General features: G+C 39.3%; 1 protein-coding gene across 10 annotated transcripts in view; it reads right to left on the bottom strand.

The window, feature by feature from the left end:
• The window catches only part of ACACA (acetyl-CoA carboxylase alpha), a 281,219-nt gene that overhangs the window by 101,222 nt on the left and 159,164 nt on the right, over positions 1-20,833 (bottom strand). For 8 of the 10 annotated variants that reach the window (XM_057714164.1, XM_057714170.1, XM_057714166.1 and 5 more), the window contains 6 exons: positions 11,716-11,739; positions 8,975-9,118; positions 8,102-8,198; positions 7,074-7,181; positions 2,456-2,512; positions 2,163-2,207 (listed from right to left, as the gene is read on the bottom strand). In XM_057714164.1, the coding sequence (XP_057570147.1) occupies positions 2,163-2,207; positions 2,456-2,512; positions 7,074-7,181; positions 8,102-8,198; positions 8,975-9,118; positions 11,716-11,739 (475 nt within the window). The other 2 variants (XM_057714165.1, XM_057714174.1) reach the window with 2 other exon arrangements.

Here is a 20,833-nt window from a genome sequence, read left to right as displayed (position 1 = left end):
CCCGGAAAGCTTCCTCTTTTTCACACTACACTAACTATGGGGCAAGCACACATCAGATAACACAACAGAGGCTAAGCGTCCTTCAAGCCACCACCAGCAGAGGAACTCAGAGCAGCACCATGACAGCGAGACCCGGATTTGCGCAACTCCTGCCAAGGCTTCCTGGCTATTGCAGATCCTGGCCAGAGGTCAGTAATAGTTGCCCTTGCCCCACTGCGTAACCAATAATCATTTCTCAGGGGCCAAACATAAAAACACCCCAACTCCTCTGCCATCCAATTCTTCAGAGCAAACCCAGTCCTTACCTAAAACCTTTCTGTTTTCTACGTCCTAAAGCAACCTTTCCTACACTTATGACAAATCAAGTCACTTGATAATTTAACTGATCTCCCATTTGATGCAACTACAAATAGAAACCAGACAATGATTCCCAGGGAAGACCCCCGGCTAGGCTCGTTTCCTAGCAGATTTTGCTTATACATGTCCCTATTTAACCTAAGTCCAGAAATATTAAGAGAGCAGGGAGAAAAAAGATGTTTTAAAGCTGTAGGTGTATTCTAGAACAGAATATAGATTCAAAGATAAGAAAGTAGCAAAAAAAAAAAGTCTGTGAGAATTAATTGCTTTGGCTTTTGAAAAAATTTTAGTGGAGAGTTTCAATTTATCATAGAATGCTTATTATAGAAAGCCAACTAGTGTGCTATAGACATGAAGACTCTGTCTGAACCATTAGGAAACAGGAAAACAATTTTACAAATTCAGTATTATTCCCCAGAATAATATATTATTCCAAAGTCAGCGACAAAAGAAAAAAAATCACATTAACTCTAAAGAACGTAGCCCAGATGCAGCATGTCTACCTGAGAGCTGATCAGCATCTAGCAGCTACAGTGTTTATTCATGGGCTCTCATACTCTATCCCCAAGTATCAATTTTATTCTCTAAGCTCCTGATTTTTCTTCCTAAAGCCCCAGGGTTCTCTTTAAGCTCCTCATACTTCTCCACTGCCTCCAGTTTCCTATCTACAGTTATTGATTGATATATATCTGCACTCTGCTTGATTTCCTGACATCAATAACACAGGGGAGTTGTGGAGTCCACTACATTTCCTAAAGCATTTCAGAAAATCCTAGCTCTTTACCCTGCAAGCTAGGCTCTCTTGTTTCTCTATAGACTAGACCAACAAGGTGAACCATGAGAAGGAAAACAAAATGTCAAGCTAGAGACTTAATAAACAAAAGGGCAATGAAAGCAATCACACACAGGTCCTTGAGTTTAGGAAGTCTTTTCCAGCATCCCAAATGTTATCTTCATGATTGCCATTGAGCAGGGCTTGAAAACTAAACTATCTTAATTGCTAAAATCAAAACAAAATAAAATAAACTTCTCATCAGAAACATCAAGACATCTTAATATCCTTTGGAATCTTACTTCAACACATTAGGATCAATTTTTAAAGAAATATTTTGACTCCAATCAGCCACTTAGAGAATGACATCTTGACTGCAAACTGGGTTTTTAACCTCACTGCTGTAATCGTACTGGGTATGATCATACACATATACACCACAGTTCAGATGCCAGGCTATTAACTTAGTTCTCCTTATTAAAATTTTTCAATAAAAATTTTAAACTCATAAATATTAATAGTTAATTCAGTTAAACGGGAGAACAGGCAACTTAATTTTTATTTATTTCCTCCTCCTAGAATTAAAATAAGGAAAAAACACCAACTTGGGCTCTGTTAAGGCATTTTAAATAATAAATGATTGTTCTTCAGAATTGACAGTTCTCAGTAATAGAACCTGAATCCATCTTTGGTAGAAGCCAAGACCCCAAGTACAACTGGCAGTCCTTGATTACTGATTCACTGTGTGCGTAGAAGAAATTACTAGTTAGCTCCTGCTTCTACCATATTCATCTGGATAAATGCATGTGCTCATTCTTAACTATTTCTCCAAGATATACTGAGAATTCATTATAGGGTAAAAAAAAAGGGGGGGAGGGAACCCTTTAGTTTGAATACTCTATAGAAAAACTGAATATTCATTACGATACCTTTTCAAACAAGAGGGACCAAACATCAGTCCAGCCCTTCTAAATAATCAGCAGCTAACAGATGAAACAGTAAGTAATCTTTCATCATTGTTTCTCTTACTTACGTGAAATCTCTGATCCACCTCATAGTTCACCTGTTTTCTGAAATCCTTTCAAATGAAAGACAGAAAGGAAGGAAAAATGGAAGAGGCCAATTAGAAATAAAATTAAAAACGAATTGAGTAAAAGGTGATGACTGAAACTAATGCTTTTTCTTGATTAAATGTGTACCAAAACAGTTATTTCTTTGCATAAATTCTACAAGTAAGCATATGATTATAATTTTATTTTTCACTTTTAAAGTTCTAGCAGCAGCGTAAGAAATATTAAAGAGATAACATAATTCACATGTCAATACCTTCTGTGCAACCAGGAAAGTAAGGCGCCTGATTCCATGCTCAACCAGGGTAGCTTTCTACAAACACACAAAAACAGAAGATAGATGAGATCTCCATTCACCCTAACTTTTAGCCCGTTCAGTCCTGAGAAGGCTGTGATTGGATATCTATATCTTGACTCAGTATCTTCAAACTTGCAAATAAACAAATCTCAAACTGGCTCCTAGGAATGTCTCACAGAATAGGTTTTAAATATTGATCTAGACAAAACTGAAAGAGAATTCGACGGAGAAGAAAGGGTCATATGAGGTCACCTAAATTCTCTAAGGACTGATACATATCAAGGTAGACCTTAACACAATTTCTGCTTATAGAAATTACACTGGTGGGTGTGTATTTAAATACAAAGATCAATACTGATATAGAAGCTAAGTGAAATCAGGTAGAGGAATAAGAAGAAATTCCATAAAAGAGAAAATTCAAGTCCTAAACTGTTATTTAGACTATAGACATCACCTACCATCTGATACAGCATTCTCAGAATTCAACCTAACAAATCCTAACCTTTTCAGTTCTAAAACATTTCCTCCCTACTTTATATGAAGGTATTTTAAAAAAGATTCTCTTTAAAAGTTGTTAAAAACAATGTGTAACAGGCTTTTAAATTTAGTGATTATTCATATTTCTACTTAGCATAAGCAAACAGTATATTAGAAGTCAACGGAGACCAGCAGTTTCAAGACAGCTCCTTATGTGAGTCTTGGGCCTTTGGCTCTAAGCTTTCCTCTATCGTATACTGTTCTCCTATCTCAAAAGGCAGAGACAAAGAAACAGATTAATGAACTAAGTAAAAGACATGCTCTTAAAGGTCGCTAATAAAGAGAGGCTACATGGCAACAAGCAGAAAAGCAACCCCACCTGTTGAATGACCTGAAAATATACATGAATAAAACAAATAGAAGAAACATGGACTTCCACAACCTATATCCAGATTGTAATTTGATCACATTCTTTGCTTAACTCTGAGAGAGATATTCATAAGTCAATTCTTAACTTTCTTGATACTATACATTTTTTAAATCCAAATTGGCTTTCCCTTATAAACAAGCACATCCCTGAGCCATTTCCTCTTATTTTTCCATTTTGACAATGGCATTGCTTAGTAACAAAATTAACAGCATAAGCAAAAGATAACTGGAAAAAAATTAATTTCCCAATAATAAATTCCCAGATCAAATACAAACAAATTTTGGTTTAACTGCATTTAAAAATGATTGGTACTGGCATCATACCCATTAGTGTAAACAACCAAGTATTAATACTACAATAAGAAAAGAAAGGGAGGGAAATAGGAAGGAAGGGAGGGAGGAAGGGGAGGGAGGGAGGAAGAGGGGAGGGAGGAAGAAAGAGGTGGGGTGGGGCAGTGGTGGTTCTCTGACTCTCAGTGTGCCAAGGAACAGAAACATTTCTTCTGACACCAACAAAGAATTCCACTACAGCCAAGTCCTTCAAAGACAAGCATCAATAGCTATGTTCTGGCAAGGGAAGAAAATAACTTTAATAATGCCATGATTTAAAATCAAAATTGTTATTGCTTTAAAAATTCCACAAGTGGCTGACAATAACAGCAGAGCAACAGGATTCTGATTACATTGTAATAATGTGGGTCTCACAGCAAGTCCACAGCTATTACCCAGCGATTAGGCTTCAGCACCTGGAGAAACTCCATTTACACTGACTGCTTCAATCTCCTCCACAAGTCATTTACAAATATATGATCCTAATTTCTATGAGAGAAAAAAGACATGCTGGGACTAGAAGATTATTTGGACAATTTGGATCAACCCATTTGATAGTTTAATGTGTGCTTTAAAAAAAAACAAAAAACCTTTTTCTAAACTGCTAGGAGCATGATCATGAAGTGAAAAACAAAACTAGTTTTCACTTCAGCTTTTTTAAGAATTGCTTTTGCTTCCTTTTCTTCTCATATTTTTTTTTTTCAAAACAAGTAGGTGAAAATACCTAATATTCCTGAATGAGCATGGTACGTGATGCACTAAATAGCTTCTCCAAGCTTGGAATGTTGGCACAGTCTACCCTTTCCTTACTGAACAGCCACAGGCAAAGACTCTGGGTTCCTCTGTGCTTCAGTTTACAAGCCCAGTAAAGGATAAAGGTAACTTCTTATCATCAGTCAATGTTACAAATATACATAGTGAAAGTGAAGAAACTGTCTCTTTAAAATCAACGTGTGATGATATACAACACTTAGAACTGAGAGTAATAAAAAGCCTAAAGTTGACATCAAAACAATCACATGTGGGCAATTAGTGCCTCAAAACCAGGGAAGAAACACTCGTAGATGATTTCACCAAGCAAGAGCTTCAGCAACCATGCACACCATAAGGACTCTTCCAGGTAAGGTCACCTAGGTCACTGGTCTCAGGTTAATTTTATGTGGTCATGCACGAATCAAGGGCAAGAAGGAAGGTAGATTTCTTTTCTAAAGAAAAACTCCAGGGCATGACTCCTACTTTTACTTCTCTGGAAGTGCCTTTCCTCACCACAATCCCACAGTCAGTTCATGCTATGAGAGCATCATGGGGAAAATATTAGGACACACGCTAAGCACACAATCACCATCTTTTTCTGGGTATCGACCAACAGCATTATATGACGTGAACGCCTATGGCACTAATTGCTTATATTGCTGAATTAAATTTTTAAAAACCTATTGAGTTCTTTCTTTATGACAAGTACTATGGGCTAGGTGCTTTCCCTTCAAAGAACACACATAGGTCTTGTCATTAAGGGCAGCTGAGGAAGGGTACTTTGGCATATATCATATATTGTAATGAAATATAAGTGTAGATGACCTCAATTCCAACATTAGACTATAAGCATCCTCAGAACTAGGAATGTATTATTTACTAAAGCACCTAGATCTGTGCCCCCTAGAGCTGGCATCAAAGCCTTAAATTCTAGTTTTTGCTGTCATCTATCAGCTGGTGATTAAAGGGCCTTAATCTCTGAGCTTGAGCTTTTTCCCCACGTGTACAATTGGAATAATTCTTGACTAACCTAATCCCATGGGATCGTGGTAAGGTGCAAATAAAAAAAATGTACACAGACAGTCTTTATAAATAAAAAGTATCATTGCTAATCAATTTATGCTGACCAATTAGAAATTCAAGGGAGAAAAATGCATTTTAGTTAGGGCTCTGCAGAGAAGTCCTCATAAAAAAGGGAAAGTTTGATACCGTTCTTAAAACAAGCAGGATCTGGAAACAAAGGGAGGTGGGAAGGAGGGAGGGAAGAAGGAACGAGAAAGAGAAAAACATTCCAGATAAGTGGTAGTAGAAGAGATCAAGCCAACAAGGTACATGAGACAAATACCTAGGTCTTTTCATGGAACAGCAAAGGCAAATTGTGAGCCTTCATTAAGGCTGATGTCAAATATCAAGGCAAGGAGGTGTCCTGAGGTGAGAGAGAATCACTGCTGAGTGGGTGAATAGCTTGGTAAGGGGGCATTCTGAACATTTCCTCTCGTGGTAGTGAGCAGGATGGAAACTACCCAGAGAGGAAGAGGGAGGATCACAGATAAACCTGCTGTAGTATCTCAGGAGCGAGGTGAGGAAGGGTCTACACTAGAGAGACGGTAGTGGGAATTAAAAAAATGAAAAGAAAGGGAAGGCTGGGACGAAGTGAGAGAGTAGCATTGACATATACACACTACCAGATGTGAAACAGATGGCTAGTGGGAAGCTGCTGCAGAGCACAGGGAGATCAGCTTGATGGCTGGCGACGACCTAGAGGGATGGGATAGGGAGGGTGGGATAGGGAGGCTCAAGAGGGAGGGGATATGGGGATATATGTATACATACAGCTGATTCACTTTGTTGTACAGCAGAAAGTAACATAACATTGTAAAGCAATTATACTCCAATAAAGGTCTGGGGGGAAAAAAACCAAACTGAAAAGAAGCGGGAGGGAAGAAAGGAAGGAAGGAAGGGGCAGGGAGGGAAGGAGGTGTAGAATAATGGAACAGCAAAGAAAAGGTAGAAGTCAATGATTTCTGAATGATTGGGGGCAATGGGTTTGGTTACTTGGGTTTTTTTGTTTTTGTTTAGTTTTTTAGTGGGGGAGAGGGGGAATCAAAAGAGGTGAAGGAAAATGATCGGAATTTAGGTTTAAACTATGGCATTTGACATCACCACAAGATAACCAAGTGACATAAAACTGAAAGAAGGATGGAAGTATAACTGCTATTTTCAAGGTTGGGAGGGAAGGTCAGAGAAGGGGTTTGAGGAGAGTTCGGGCCTAGACATGCGGCGTTAAGTCACCAAAGGAAATTCAGCAGGTGACTGGAAGTTCCAGACTGGAACTCTGGCAGGGATTCAGGAATACGACTTCCCTTCCTGCAAACATTTTAAATATTTGAGGTTTATGTTTCTTGACATAAAAAGATTTTATACTTTTAAATCACTCTGGAATTTTACCCCTACAAGCAGAACCATGTGAAAAACATAGCCATTATCAGTGATAGGCCTTATAAGTAGCAACTGATAAAAAGACGGATGTGACACACGGCCAGCAGGAAAAGGGCCATCACCAGTTTCTACCCAGTGGAGGACTTACATTTTGCTGGGTAAACTCTCGAAACATAGCTGCTAGCCTGTCATCCTCGATATCACAGTCAGTTTTGATGGCCACATTCAGGATGTGAATTGGTTCATCCCTGGGGATCTGTAACCCAAGAACACAAGACAAAGGAATTAGGAGGCTGGCTAATACAGAGGTGGAGAGAAGTTATAGTACTTGATAGGATACCTGAAAAACAGATACGCCCCCACGTTTTGGTTTGCCCACTAGCACAAATAAGCAAAATGAAACCACTGCCCAACACCCACAATGGAGATTAAATAAAGACATCTAACTTTAAAAAAATAAGGCAGCAAAGGCATTAGCTAGAGGTGGCCCCAAATCTTGACTTGAACTTGAAGACCACTACATCTCAACTTTTTCACCAACGAAAAGGGAACGAAAACTATTTGCAACACCTCTTCACAGAATGTAAAGGAAAATGAGTAAAAGAAGCCATCTGAACATATTCCCACATAATATATTTCCTAACAATTTATCAAACAGAAGAAGTATCAAACCATGGGAAAATAACCTGGCAGGGAAAAAACAGGACAACCTGTTTACTGAGAAATGAAAAGAAGGGAGAGAAGGGTTTAATAAAAGGACAAAATTTTAAACAAAATGTCTATTTTTTCTGCCATCTGAAGTCCACCACTCCTTGAAGACTATGCAAGCACCGCTCTGCAAATATACAAGCCATCGCTGAGTGAGAATTAAAGCAATCGAAGCTCAAGTCAACATTCAGAGACCCAGAGGCAGCTGCAGTGGATATAGCTGAGCTCATTCGACACTATGGATTCCATGATTAATACAGTTTTTATTTTTTAGGTTAGAATTTATATTCCACTTGCTTCCAAAAATACTTTGATGAGGCATCTAAAATTAAATAAAACAATTACATAATATAAAGTAGGGGAAGAAGATGAATTCTTCCCTACAATGTTCAACAATCAGAAAGAGAGGATACAGTACAAGCCCTGTATCTGAAAGAGCAACGCTGTCTCCCAAAGAGGACACTATACCTTGTCTTCATCATACAGAGATGTGTGACCTGCCTCAGGAAATGTGGGGCTTTGGGGTGGGGAGTCACAGAAGCAGCCCATCACTTCATCAAAGATTCTGAAAAATACCAAAGAAACACCCACCATGAAAACCCAAGTGGCAGAAAACCTAAGTGGCAGGAAACTAACGCTGCCATCGCCAGCTCTGTCTAAAAGAATAATCTATCCTACCCTGCGCTCAACAGTCAACTGAATAGAATCACCAGTGGCTAGAGGTGACATGCAAAATTTCACCAAGTGGCAGAAATTAGGAGGATGGATTGTTTAAACTTTAATAAACCATATATATTTTTTCTTTTTAAAAAAGAATGATCTAAAGCCTTTTAGTTTGGTTTTTTTTTCATATGTAAGATATGAGCGCTGCTGTCATCATCGGTCTTAAAGTAACAGAAAGAGCCTGGGACTAGAGCAGTGACAGACCAATGTAATTACCCCTCCCCCTAGGGTAATGCATCAGTATACATCAAGAGATAGATGCTGAATGCATTTAATCAAAAGATGTATCGTCTCTGGTGGCTCTCACTCTAGTGTTGTGTTTAATTTCTCCTGACATTTCACTCATCACAGAGCAGACAGCTTCTTCTGTCAGCTACTAAGGAAAAGATGGTTGTTGTTTGTTTCTTTTTTTCTGACTAGGCTCATATAACAAGTAGAGGCTTGTAGAGTCTGCACGAGAGGTGGAAAGGGAAGGACATATTCCTCTCCCAGGGCGTATACAGAGAGGGCTACATCTCCTTAGTTGACTCGTGGCTAATCTGGGGACCTCATTCATTTGGTAGAAATCTGAGATGCCCAGGGCACCCCTTGCATCAACACAGTTGCACAGTGCCTTACCTGACAAAATCTTCAAAAGTCCGAAAAGAGACCATTCCGCCCATCCGCTGACACGGGGGAGTGAATGAGTTGTCCAGCAGCACGTCGCTGACACTAGCTACGTGAGTCATGCCATAGTGGTTGAGGTTGGAGGAGAAGGACATTCTAAATGGTAATTCAATCAAGTGCATTAGACAAGGAGGGTAGGACTGGGAGAGTCACAATGGGGAAAAGGAACTGGGAGGAAACTGAAGTAGGATCAGGTTGCAGAGCAGATTTGGTTTTTTACCCACTATGGATAAGGCTGTCTTGCTAGATTCACATTAACCCTTGCGTTGGAATTTCCCCCACACAAACAATATTTTTACCACCCCCCCAAATTTCTCCACGTAAAAATCTAAGGACTGTCAGGCATATCATGGCAGTTTTAATGCAACGACATCATGACGTGTGTAATGAACGCACATAGGGGTTTCAAAACCATCCTGCATCTTCCCCTTCCCTAAAACATCCCTCTTTTAAAAGGATGTAAGCAAGCCAAGTGAGTTGTAACTAGGCAACACTTCAGGCATTTTCCTCTAGGAATTTTAATAGATTAAGTATTCACAGATAGATATTCGCATGTACAACAACAACTCTAAGTCATTTGGAATGGTTTAGTAAATCATAAAAAACACAATTCATCAGAGGGAAACAAGTCACAGCCTGTAAAAGCAACTTTACTGAGGTATCTATTTTTGCCTTGAGTGGGCGGACAGGGAGAGCAGTTATAAGGATAATAGCTCCTCCCTTTTTGAAAGAGAGACAGTTTCGCAAAACTTCCTTTTTTATGTTTAAACACACTTCTATACCAAAGTGAACACATCTTCATTGAAAGCTCTTAATTAATTCCAGCAAGATACAAAAGGGCGGAGCATGGGTCTCAAAGTATGTGTAAGCATGACAAACAAGTGTAAATGGAGACGCTCAAAGAGAACTGATTTGTTCCATTTAAAAACATAATGAATCTGGATAGTCCTTGATGCACCTCAGCAGTATGTACTGATAGATACTACTGTAACGCGTTCCTGACGCCCAGTCAATCAGGACCAAGCTAAAGGATGCCTCCAGGACTTGCCCGACATGTTACTGGCATACCGATCGGAAGCACGTTCAGAGCAAGGCAATGGCACTTGAACTTTGGGGAGCTGCTCCAAAATCTCCTTGAAATGCACCGCCTGCAGTGTTGCAGAGGGGACGAGAGCCAGCAAGGTGGACTAGAGATCTGCGTACACACTGGACTCCACTGCAAATTGTAATAAGAAAAGGCAATGGAATTTTTTATAGAATGCGAGTGCTGCTCACACAGACTATAGAGACTGACACTCCAGGTTTTTATTCCTTTGGCAAACGATGACTATGAAAAAGTAATTCATCTTTTGACGGTAACAGGGACTAGAAGGTAGAGTAGGAGAGGAAACCGTTGATACCGTGAATGAAACAAATGAAACACACATCAAGCAAGTCTTACACGTGGTACTCACTAGAAACTAGGACTCAGAGCTGTAGGAACTCAGACAGGCTACCATCCTCTTTTCTAGGATCACCAAATATACTTAGTAAAAGAGCAAGTTTGTGAGGCATTGTATCTTTTCCTCCTGCCTGGCATTAGCCAGGAAAGAGAATCCAGATAACCCTGAAAGGGAACCCCCTCTGAAGACACTAGCAGGCCATGTTTGTGGCAAACATGGGGTTAAGAATCTTTTTCAGTCAACTGAACCCCGTGGGAAATACCCACATTTTCGTTCCCCCACTACTATGCACTTGGGCCAGGATAGGTAAAGGCAGGCAGGAACGAAGCGAGCCCACTCTCTAAGAGCAGACGAGAGGACCAAACAAAACACTCCCTCTCCACTCCCCATCCAAATTGGAGGCTAAAAGCTATACCCAGTTTTGATTACTTAATATTTTAAAGGGAGAGGGATAAAATAAAAATCAGTCTATAAACATTTCAATGTATAACTGGTCATCTACAAAGAGGTTAGCACCAATGTGTTACAGCTTAAAGCACTTTGTGGAGTCCAATCAGAATTGCTATCCTCTCAAACTTGCATTGTGTTGCCTTGCTTGGCTCAGGAGCAGAAGGAACTCAAAATATTATAATATCCCTTGTGTTATATTGGTCTGGAAACGTCTTCACAGGGCTACACATATCGAAACTTTACATACACTTTTCCAATGTTAATTTCATTACAGGTCCGAAATAAAACTTGACTTTCATAGCATCATAACTCTTTACAGAAAAATAGCTAACAAACTGCTAAAACATGAGATCAGCTATTTCTGTGTATGCATTCTTCTAAAAGGAGAAGCAAATTACAGAAACTAAAAATTGAAAAACTGATGAACAATTTGCCGGGATAGGAGTCACCATAAGGGTTTCTCCTCTGAAAGCCCCAAACTAGACCGAGAACTTAGTAAAATAAGATGTTTACAGCAAAGCTGAACATTGGGCAGGGGACTCCCCTATTGTACACAGCTAGATGGGAGCTGCGCCACACTGAGGTTTTCTAGTATTGCTTTTTGAATGGCTGAAGAAAAGCTGAAGGCATGTTTTCCAAGCAGAAAGAATAATTTAGTATGTCCAAAGGGGAGCTCAGGACTCCCTAGCATAAAGATAATATGTTAGCTTGTCAAATACAGTGTTATTTTTTACCCCGATTTCTCTAAAAGGTGATTTTAATTGGGAACAACAAAACAAAACAAAACTAAATGTACGGTACCTGTTTAGCGTGGGGATGTTCCCTCTGCAATTAAACAACCACAGTTAGTTACTGATAGATTAGTGTAAGCTGTAATAAAAGAACTGTCAGAGCAGATACAGACCAGTCGTGAGGAGCCCCAGTTTAGCAGCTCTGGCATTCAGCAGACGTAATTAAGTGCTCATTGCCCGTCAACCCCCTGGTGCCTCCAAAGAGGCATGCCTCCTGACCTACCTCACCACTGCAGCTACTGATGGAAAGGGTCAAATTGTATTTACCACAGATTTTTTTTTTATAGCTCTATTACAAAAAAATAAAACACAGGCTCATGCAGAGTAAGGATAAAACACAGGCTCATGGAAAATTAAGCTGTATAATATAGTATATTATGTTAAGCTTCGACATGAAATATAATTCTTGACAAGATTCTTAGAGAATCATCTTACTTGTTCCTATTTTACTAAAAATGCAATAAGGACATTCAGAGAAGTTGATTCCACAGCCTCTACCACCTTAACTGATTCTCTAGGATATGTGATGAACCTACAAACTCTCCTCTAAAGAAAAGAAACCAGACATCTGGGTTCCCAGCCACCTTTTCTAATTCTCTTTAACCCCGCTCTTCCTCCTGTAGACTGAGCTGGGGTGAGGGTAGGGGGTGGTGTAGGAAAAGAGGGTACTCTGTACTACAGGAGCTTAAAGGAACTGAAAATCATGCAGGAATGTGATGATTGATGATTCTATCACTAGAGCAGTACAAACTGTTTAATTAATTAATATTTTTAAATGAAATGGATTTAGGGCAATAATGACTTTTAAAAATTGCTGTAAGCTTAAAATCTCTAGGCCTTCCATAAAGAAAACCTAAACCTAAATTTGGCTAGCCCTAGAATTTCTTTCCTTCTTTTTTTTTTTTTTTTTTTGCCCTAGAATTTCTTGATAAAGAATATTTCCAAATCATGAAAGAAAGACTAGGATAAGAATGGAAAGTAAAAAGCAAGTCTCCTGCATTCTCTTTGGTTTTTGCCACCAGTGCTTTTTTCTTCCCTCTTTAATTTGAAGTCAGTCATTTCCTCAACTGAAAAAAAACAAAAACCAAAAATCAAATCAAAACCTTTATTTTCAGTGTTAAAAGGGAAAAGTTATACTTACCACCTACAATTTAGGAGTCCTGTAAGGGGGTTGATTGGTTGATATCTTAACCTTCTAACATTCTTTTATCAGCATTTAATCATTGTTGGGGTTTTCTGGCACACAGAGGACTTAATGGGCAGAACATAGTGGGTGGTGCTGATGATATGTGGGAAGGAGGAGAGAGGGAGGAAAATGATGCACTTTCCACGGCAGTGAAAGGAGCAGAATAGACTGAGCTGGCCATATAAATAAAGAGCTGTGACATATCACTGCACACAAACTGTATACCTCGCATGATTTGTGAGGAGCAATGCTCTTTGCATCAAACCTGTATCACAGCAAATTCATAAGGCAGCAAGAGCCACCTCCGAGTGCAAAAACCTGCACCTTTGCTGTTTGGATTCTTTGAGCTTCTCATTCAGGGGAATGGGTTTCATTTTACAAGGTCTTTAGTTACAAGGCACTTGGCCCTCATCAACACACAAAAAGTATGCACAGGTTCTAGAGCAGAAGCAGAAAACAGTAAATGCTAATGAAAGTATAGGAAAGTCTTCCTTTTAAGATATAAAGGAGTCTAAAGGGCCACCTGCACAGTCTCTAAACTATAAGCTTAGAGTTAATTAGTTCAGAAAGAAGAACCCTACAACCAAAGCAATCTCAGGCTCCTTCCATTCAGGTTTCTGGAATTTAGGAACCAGTATAATCTCTCTCAACTGTTAACCAATTTCTTATGCTAATAAAATGGTCTCACTGCTTCTGTGGCTACTCTAATCCCTTAGGGAGTCTTCATGGGATGAGGGCCTAGTTTTCAGCAGAAAAGGGCCTGAATTGAAAAGAAGACCACCAACAAAAAGTCAGCCCTTCTCCATCAGCAATCCTCAAGCTCTCACAGGGAGCCCCCTGCTGCTTTGTTAAAGGAATCGTACACGTCTACACAGTATGGGATAAGAACAAAACTCCCAACATCTCTACTTTTTAAAGGACTGGCCTCAAATCAATCACATAAGAGGTAAGTTTAGAGTCAGCTTATCCCCTCTGGTATCAACAGAATCTGCGGGGCTGTCAGGGAGACGAGCAAGGAAGGAAGGTTAAACTCTCTATGACCAGGTGAATACCTAGCCAAGTCCATAACAATCATTTATGTAGTTTGTTACTCTATATAGGGGCTATTTGATCAATTTAAGAAAATGACCAATGTGGCATACTGCACACTACTGGGATACACTAGAAAGCTAGATCACTGGTCTGTACAAAAATAACCAACCAACATAGAGATTGTATATGAATCAGATATTCCATTCACATAGCTAAAAATAAAATAAATTATCTGCCACATTTCACTGCATACTCATCATGCAAAAATAATCAAATCTCTCAATCTCTGACAAAGCAATCAACTGCGTTTTCAAATACAAAAAAGGAGTATAAATTCACTTGTAAGACATCTGCTGTTTAGGCTCTTCAGAGCACTTAGGATGATGAATCTTCATTCACAATGTTGTGAAAAATATGAGAATCATTTACCTTCCAGTAGATTAGCTCCATTTTACAGATGTGATAACTGAGAAACCAAAGGGGATGCTCTCCAAGTACGTTGCTAAATACGGTGTCATAAACCAGAACTCAGACCTGGCATATTCTCATCTCAGCTTCTGAGGCTAGCATTCCCCATCAATACAGACTAAATTTAAAGAAGGACAAGAGAAATCCTTTGAATTCTGAGGTCTCAGCATTAAGTCACCTCTGATTTTATTGATCTGCCTGACTAGAATGGCTGGAGAGCTGGCTTCGATATGCATGCAAAGTCAGAGAGGCTGCCTGTTGGCTGAACCCTCTTTATTTAAGCAACACTGACTTCTCTGGCAGTCACAAGTTCTCTGAGCCTTTTACCATCTGTCCAGCTGAATTTCATTTTGCTTGATTCTAGCTGGCCCTACATAAATCTTTTATCATATAAGAATGCTCCCAATTCTTTTGCCTTCTAACTTGAAGGGGGAAAAAAAAGACCCTATATGAAAATGACAGAGATGCAGGCAAACAAGCAGTGGTTACATCAAGCTGTGACTGAGAGCCAGGATAGGGCAAATCTTTTGAAATCAGGCAGCAAAGCAGAATCAGAAGAGGTCGGCTGAATAACCTACTAGCAGTCACTAACAGCAGTACCATAGGAGAAAGAGCAATTTGACTGGCTGTGACCAGTGGTGGTCTCCTTGCGTGACTATGCCTCTGGAGGAGAATCCAAATCGAGAGCTGCAAAACACATATGAACTGTGTACTTCTACTGGTATCTCCCCCACCACCTCCTTGCAGTTCAGATGCCCTGATTCCACTGCAGAGCTTTCGTTTACAATAAAACGATCATGGCTTCATTCATTTGCAGCCCCTTCAAAGCCCCTTCTTTGCTCTGCTGGAAGATTTTGCTCTTTCTGAAACAAGTATGCCAACAGAGCGACAACACATTACTACTGCCTGCTGTATAATTAGCTACAAACCCACAGCACAAAACTACAGGGATTTACAGGTGCCCTGGATTCTGCTTTTCCTTCCCCCTGGAATCTGCTAGTCTTCCTTGACAAGAAGGGACCTTGGGCTACCCTAATGATATACTGAGAGTTTTAAACTCGACTCTCCAATCTTCCAAGTCTAGAGTGCCAAAATAGCACAGCGGAGACCAGAAGCTGAGCCGTGGCTTCAGGAAAAGCACTTTGGTAAGCACTTAAACCTGCTGAGAATCTTCTCTTCTGCCAGATGCTTGCATCTTATCAGCAGACTACCCTGAATGAAGGAAGCGGGCACTGAAGGGTTTTATTTATTTATAGCTCATTCTGGCCTGCTAACTACAACCAAGTGCTCCCACTGCTTAAAAAATGCTACAAGTTGGATAACTTTCGAGTGTCTCAGTCAAAGAAGGGTCTAATCTCTGGGTGTCAGAGATGATCAGAACCCTTAAGAATGGTAATGCGCCGCTGATTAGCCCCATGGAAGTCTTCTGATTTCTAAGCTTCCTCACAACCTTCTTCATGAAAAGAAGGTTCAGAGGCCACGCACCAACAGCTAAATTCTGAAGGTGCCAAGTAGCCAAAACTTGGTCATGGCCAAACCATGACCAGGGGAGAACAGAGCCGACCTCTTCTGGATGTGAGATAGGAGAAGAGGAAAGTGCTTGAATTAAAATATATCATAGAAGGCCAAATTCACAAGGAGCAAATAGCAGAGAAATTGCAATGCAATTCAAGTTAATTAAAACATGGATTTCCATCTAAGAAATAGGTGGAAATAAACATCAATAGGTCTTCGCCCATTATATATGTACAGAAATATGCAAAATGTACTTCCATCTTCTGCATCAAATTCTTATTTGAATCACAGATTAAAAGTTTAAAAAAATGAACTATGTTCACAATATGTATTACTTATGAAAATCATTTGGAATTTTAAATTTCATACTCCCAGACTGTCATAATATGCACAGCCATATGCGTAGCCACAGAGTTTATGGGATAATATACTTTACATGTGTTTGTACAAATATTTTAGAAGATCAAATACACAGGCTGACTAAAGAACTTATTTGTTTCCAGATTATTTTGAGTTACTTAATATGTCCAAAGCTAAGCAAAATCGTGAATGTCAAATGATTCGATGAATTGTCAAAAATACATTCAGGAAGAGGCTTTAGCGTAACAAGCTTTTCCATCACCAGCACCTCATTCTGTTAAAACCAGGGTTTCAGAATGAGAAAAAAGATACACACACACCTCGGGCTCTAAACCCTGAGCCTCACTGGAGAAAGACAGAGAAAAAGGAATGCTGAAGGATAACAGTCTGAGCTCCAGGATTAATCCATGTAAAATACTGGCTGAATTCACTAAAGAGCTGGCCTGATGGAATCTTAGACAAAAGAATTCAGTCCTGAAAGTCTGAATAATAATAAAATGTTCTCTTAGGGCACACCAGCTATCCTGACTATTCCTGCACCAAGAAAAAGACTGAAGAAAAACCCTCATTTCTCCTATAAGGACAACTGTTAACTGGCTACAAACCACCTTTAAAAAATGACAGCAAAAATCCCCTCCCTTCAAAAAACATTCACATACAACAGGACATAGTTCTTATATGCTAAGAAGATAAAGAAGGGAAAAAAATCCACACATTTCCCATATATATAGGTGTTTCATATATTAATATACAGGTTTCCTACTATGCTTAAGTCAAATGCAGCTGCTGTTCAAGTGAAGAGAATTTAAGAAGAAAAGGATATATTTAGGTCAGGAGCTTGCCTTAGTAAAGCTCTAATATCAGGATCCTCTGGTGAAAAAGACCTGAGGATGCCAAATAAGTAGCAACTATGGTGCCCATAAAAACTTTAGAAGCCTTGCATAGAAGATCAAGAAGTAGATAACATACCTTGAGTGAAGCCTATCTAGCAAGAAGGATGAGAAAGTCACAGAGGTAAGAAACTGTTTAGTCATCTGCTGCTTATTTTTTTTTAATATTGTGAAGAGTATTAGAAAAAAACACAAATTTTACTGAAACTAAATGTCAAACAAAAGTTTCAGTCCACAAGATGAATAAGCACCAGAGATCTGTTGTACAACACTGCACCTAAAGTCAACAATAACATATTGTACATTTAAAAATTTAAGAGCGTAGATCTCATGTTACATGTTCGTTCCACTATAAACTTTAAAAAAAATTTTAAGTATAAAAAATGTCAAACCATACAAAGTCCCACAAGGAATTTAAACAAAAAGGCACCAAACATGTTGGTCACGTGCTAACTGCCCAAATGTGCTAAAACGGGGGTTTTTTCTCCCTTCTCAGAGGCTGTTCCACTTATTTGCAATGGCAGTTGCTTGTGTTTTGCCTACTTCTCTAAAAATCAAAAGGTGCAAATGGGACATGGTCTTCAATCCAAGTGGCATCTAAGGCACTTTCCTGAAAAAATACTTTGCTGTTGTCAGTTTGCAGCCAGAGAGCCATGTTTCATCCCAACCCACGGGGGCTAAATCACTAGTCAAAAAGAAACTACAGGAATAGGATTCCACCAGATGACCCCATACACAATAAGAGACTGTAGTCTTGCTTTGATAATACAGCTTAGAAAGATACTCCCAAGGACTTGCTGAACAAGTTTTGTCTACTTCAAATGAATGTCTAGGGACTTGCCTGGTGGTCCCCTTGTTAAGAATCCACCTTCCAATGTAGCGGACACGGGTTCGATCCCTGGTCTGGGAAGTAAGATCCCACATGCCACAGTGTGCTCTGGAGACAAAACTGGTTAAAGAATGTATGTGTTTTTTCCCCCAAGAATTTTTGATTTGTTAATCCCAAATATAATATTGGGAAAATATAAAATTCCATTTAGCATCAGATATGTAAAATATGTATATTCATACGCCTGTTCTCTGTTCTCACCGAGTAATTTTTAAAGCACATGTAAAATATTGTAGTATATCTACAGTATCAGAAGTGGATGAGGGGCTTCCTAGGTGGTGCAGTGGTTGAGAATCCGCCTGCCAATGCAGGGGACACGGGTTCAATCCCTGCTCCAGGAAGATCCCACATGCCTCGGAGCAACTAAGCCTGTGTGCCACAGCTATTAAGCCTGCGCTTTAGAGCCTGTGAGCCACAACTATTGAGCCCATGTGCTGCAACTACTGAAGCCCACGCACCTAGAGCCTGTGCTCCACAACAAGAGAAGCCATGGCAATGAGGAGCCCGCGCACCACAACGAAGAGTAGCCCCCACTCACTGCAACTAAAGAAAGGCCGCGCACAGCAACAAAGACCCAACACAACCCATAAAATAAAAAATTAAAAAAAAAAAAGGCACAAGCCTTAAAAAAAAAAAAAAAGTGGATGATTGCTGTAACTACTAAGAATAAGCAACATAAGAAAAAAAGTTTGTACCAAAAAAAAAAAAAAATCTCTTCTGGGGCACTACCATTAACATGAAACAAAGAAGACTCAGTGTGATTGCCCTAATTAATTCTTGGTCTAGAGTTGAGCTATTGGCTAGGAAGCGCTGAAAATACAGCTAACCTGTACTGAGACATGCTGGAAGTAGAGAATACACTCTAAATTTCAAAGACTTAGTATAACGAATGGAAAATAATTAATAACTTTTTATTACGTATTAAAATGGTATTTTGAGGGACTTCTCTGGTGGTCCAGTGGTTAAGACTCCACGCTTCCACTGCAGGAGGTGCAGGTTCGATCCCTGGTCAAGGAACTAAGATCCTACATGCCGTGTGGCATGGCCAAAAAAAGAAAAATGGTATTTTGGATGCAATGGGTTAAATAAAATGTTATTAAAAATTACTTTATCTGTTTCTTATTAAATATGGCCAACAGAGAATTTTAAGTTACATATGTGGCTTGCATTATGTTTCTATTGGAGATGCTGGTCTAGTAGTTGTGATTCTCAGTGGTAGATGTTCAACAAAATTATCAGAGAAGTTTTTTCAAAAAGTGGTTCCCTGGACTCTGGTTCAAAATGAATCAGAATCTTGAAAGCCAGGAACCCAGTATGTGTATTTTTAAAATACTTTGCAGCTAATTCTGAGAATCACTAATCTAGAGATTAGTGGACATAACTGTGTCCTTGAGCCTTATAGGAACTGAAAGTGGAATAAACACTGATAGATAGTCTCCTGTAATTTATTTCTGTAGAATTAGAAACAATAATGGTTATTACCTACTTGTTCAAAATAATAAGAATAGAAAAGAACAAAAGTACTGAGGTTAGAAAAAAAGTTGGAACTTGACTCACAACTAGCTAAAACTAAGATACCCTAGAATTCTTTTGTAAGGGTTGCAGGCATATGATACCATAAAGAATTTGGCCTTTGTCCCTGGTTCCCAAGAGAGAGACTCTAAATCCTTGGAATTTCTCAAGTAATGCAAGTACCTTCATTATTCACGAGCCCCTTGGATCACACCTGAGTTTATGCTAAGAGATGAGATAACTCAGTACGGGGACTGCTCACTAGAAAGACCAACCATGTGACTAGAGGGTCAGCTGGACCTCTGGGGAGGGGAGACGAGCTGAAGAGTGAGTCTAATCATGTGGCCAATGATTCAATCAATCATGACATTGTAATGAAATCCTGATAGACACTCTGGACACTGAAGCTCAATGGAACTTCTTGGTTGGTGAACACATTGATATGCTGGGAGGACAAGACACCCTGATTCCACAGGGAAAGAACTCTGTGTTCAGAACTGCCCAGAACCACCCCAGACCTTACTCTATGTATCTTTTCATTTGTTTGGTCCTGACCTGTATCTTTCATAAAAAAAACTGTGATCATAAGCACAGTGTTTTGCTGAATTCTGTTAAGTTGTTCCGGCAAATTACTGAACCTGAAGGGGTCATGGGAACCCCCAAATTTGTAGCCAGTTGGTCAGAAGTGTGGGTGGCCTGGGAACCCCACCTGTGGCCACATCTGAAGTACGGGCACTTTTGTGAGGACCTGAGCCCTTAACTCGTGGCATCTGATCTAACGCCAGATGGTAAGTGTCAGAACTGAATTGCAGTACACCAACTGATGTCAGGATAAGGTCCTAACTCCAAATTGTAACGAAAACATTTGTAAGAAAATATAAAATCTTACAAAACTAAATTTAAGTAGCAAATCTATAATGACTGAGTAAGCCATGCTCTAAAATTAAATATAGCATATTCTGTAACTGAATCTGATAATACATCTTCTATTCCTAAACCAAAAATAGGATTTTAGATCTAAAAAGTGTTAAAGCAATTTTAACAGTTTTCCGGTTTTCACAAGGATTATTTTCTCTTTCCTCCTTTATTTGCCCTATCTTCACCTTTACATCTACATCAATAATAATAATAATAATAATCCAGCACTTTCTAATTCTGCACACACACAACCAAGGAAGACTTTAGAAAGAAGACAGGATTGCTGTTTTCTTCAAGTCTGGTCTTTATCCAGAGGAATGTGTACACCTCAGATGTTGGGAGGGACAGGTATACAAGT

Source organism: Hippopotamus amphibius, chromosome 17 (genome assembly GCF_030028045.1).
Source record: "Hippopotamus amphibius kiboko isolate mHipAmp2 chromosome 17, mHipAmp2.hap2, whole genome shotgun sequence".
NCBI lineage: Eukaryota > Metazoa > Chordata > Mammalia > Artiodactyla > Hippopotamidae > Hippopotamus > Hippopotamus amphibius.
This window is presented reverse-complemented; position numbering and strand designations above follow the sequence as displayed.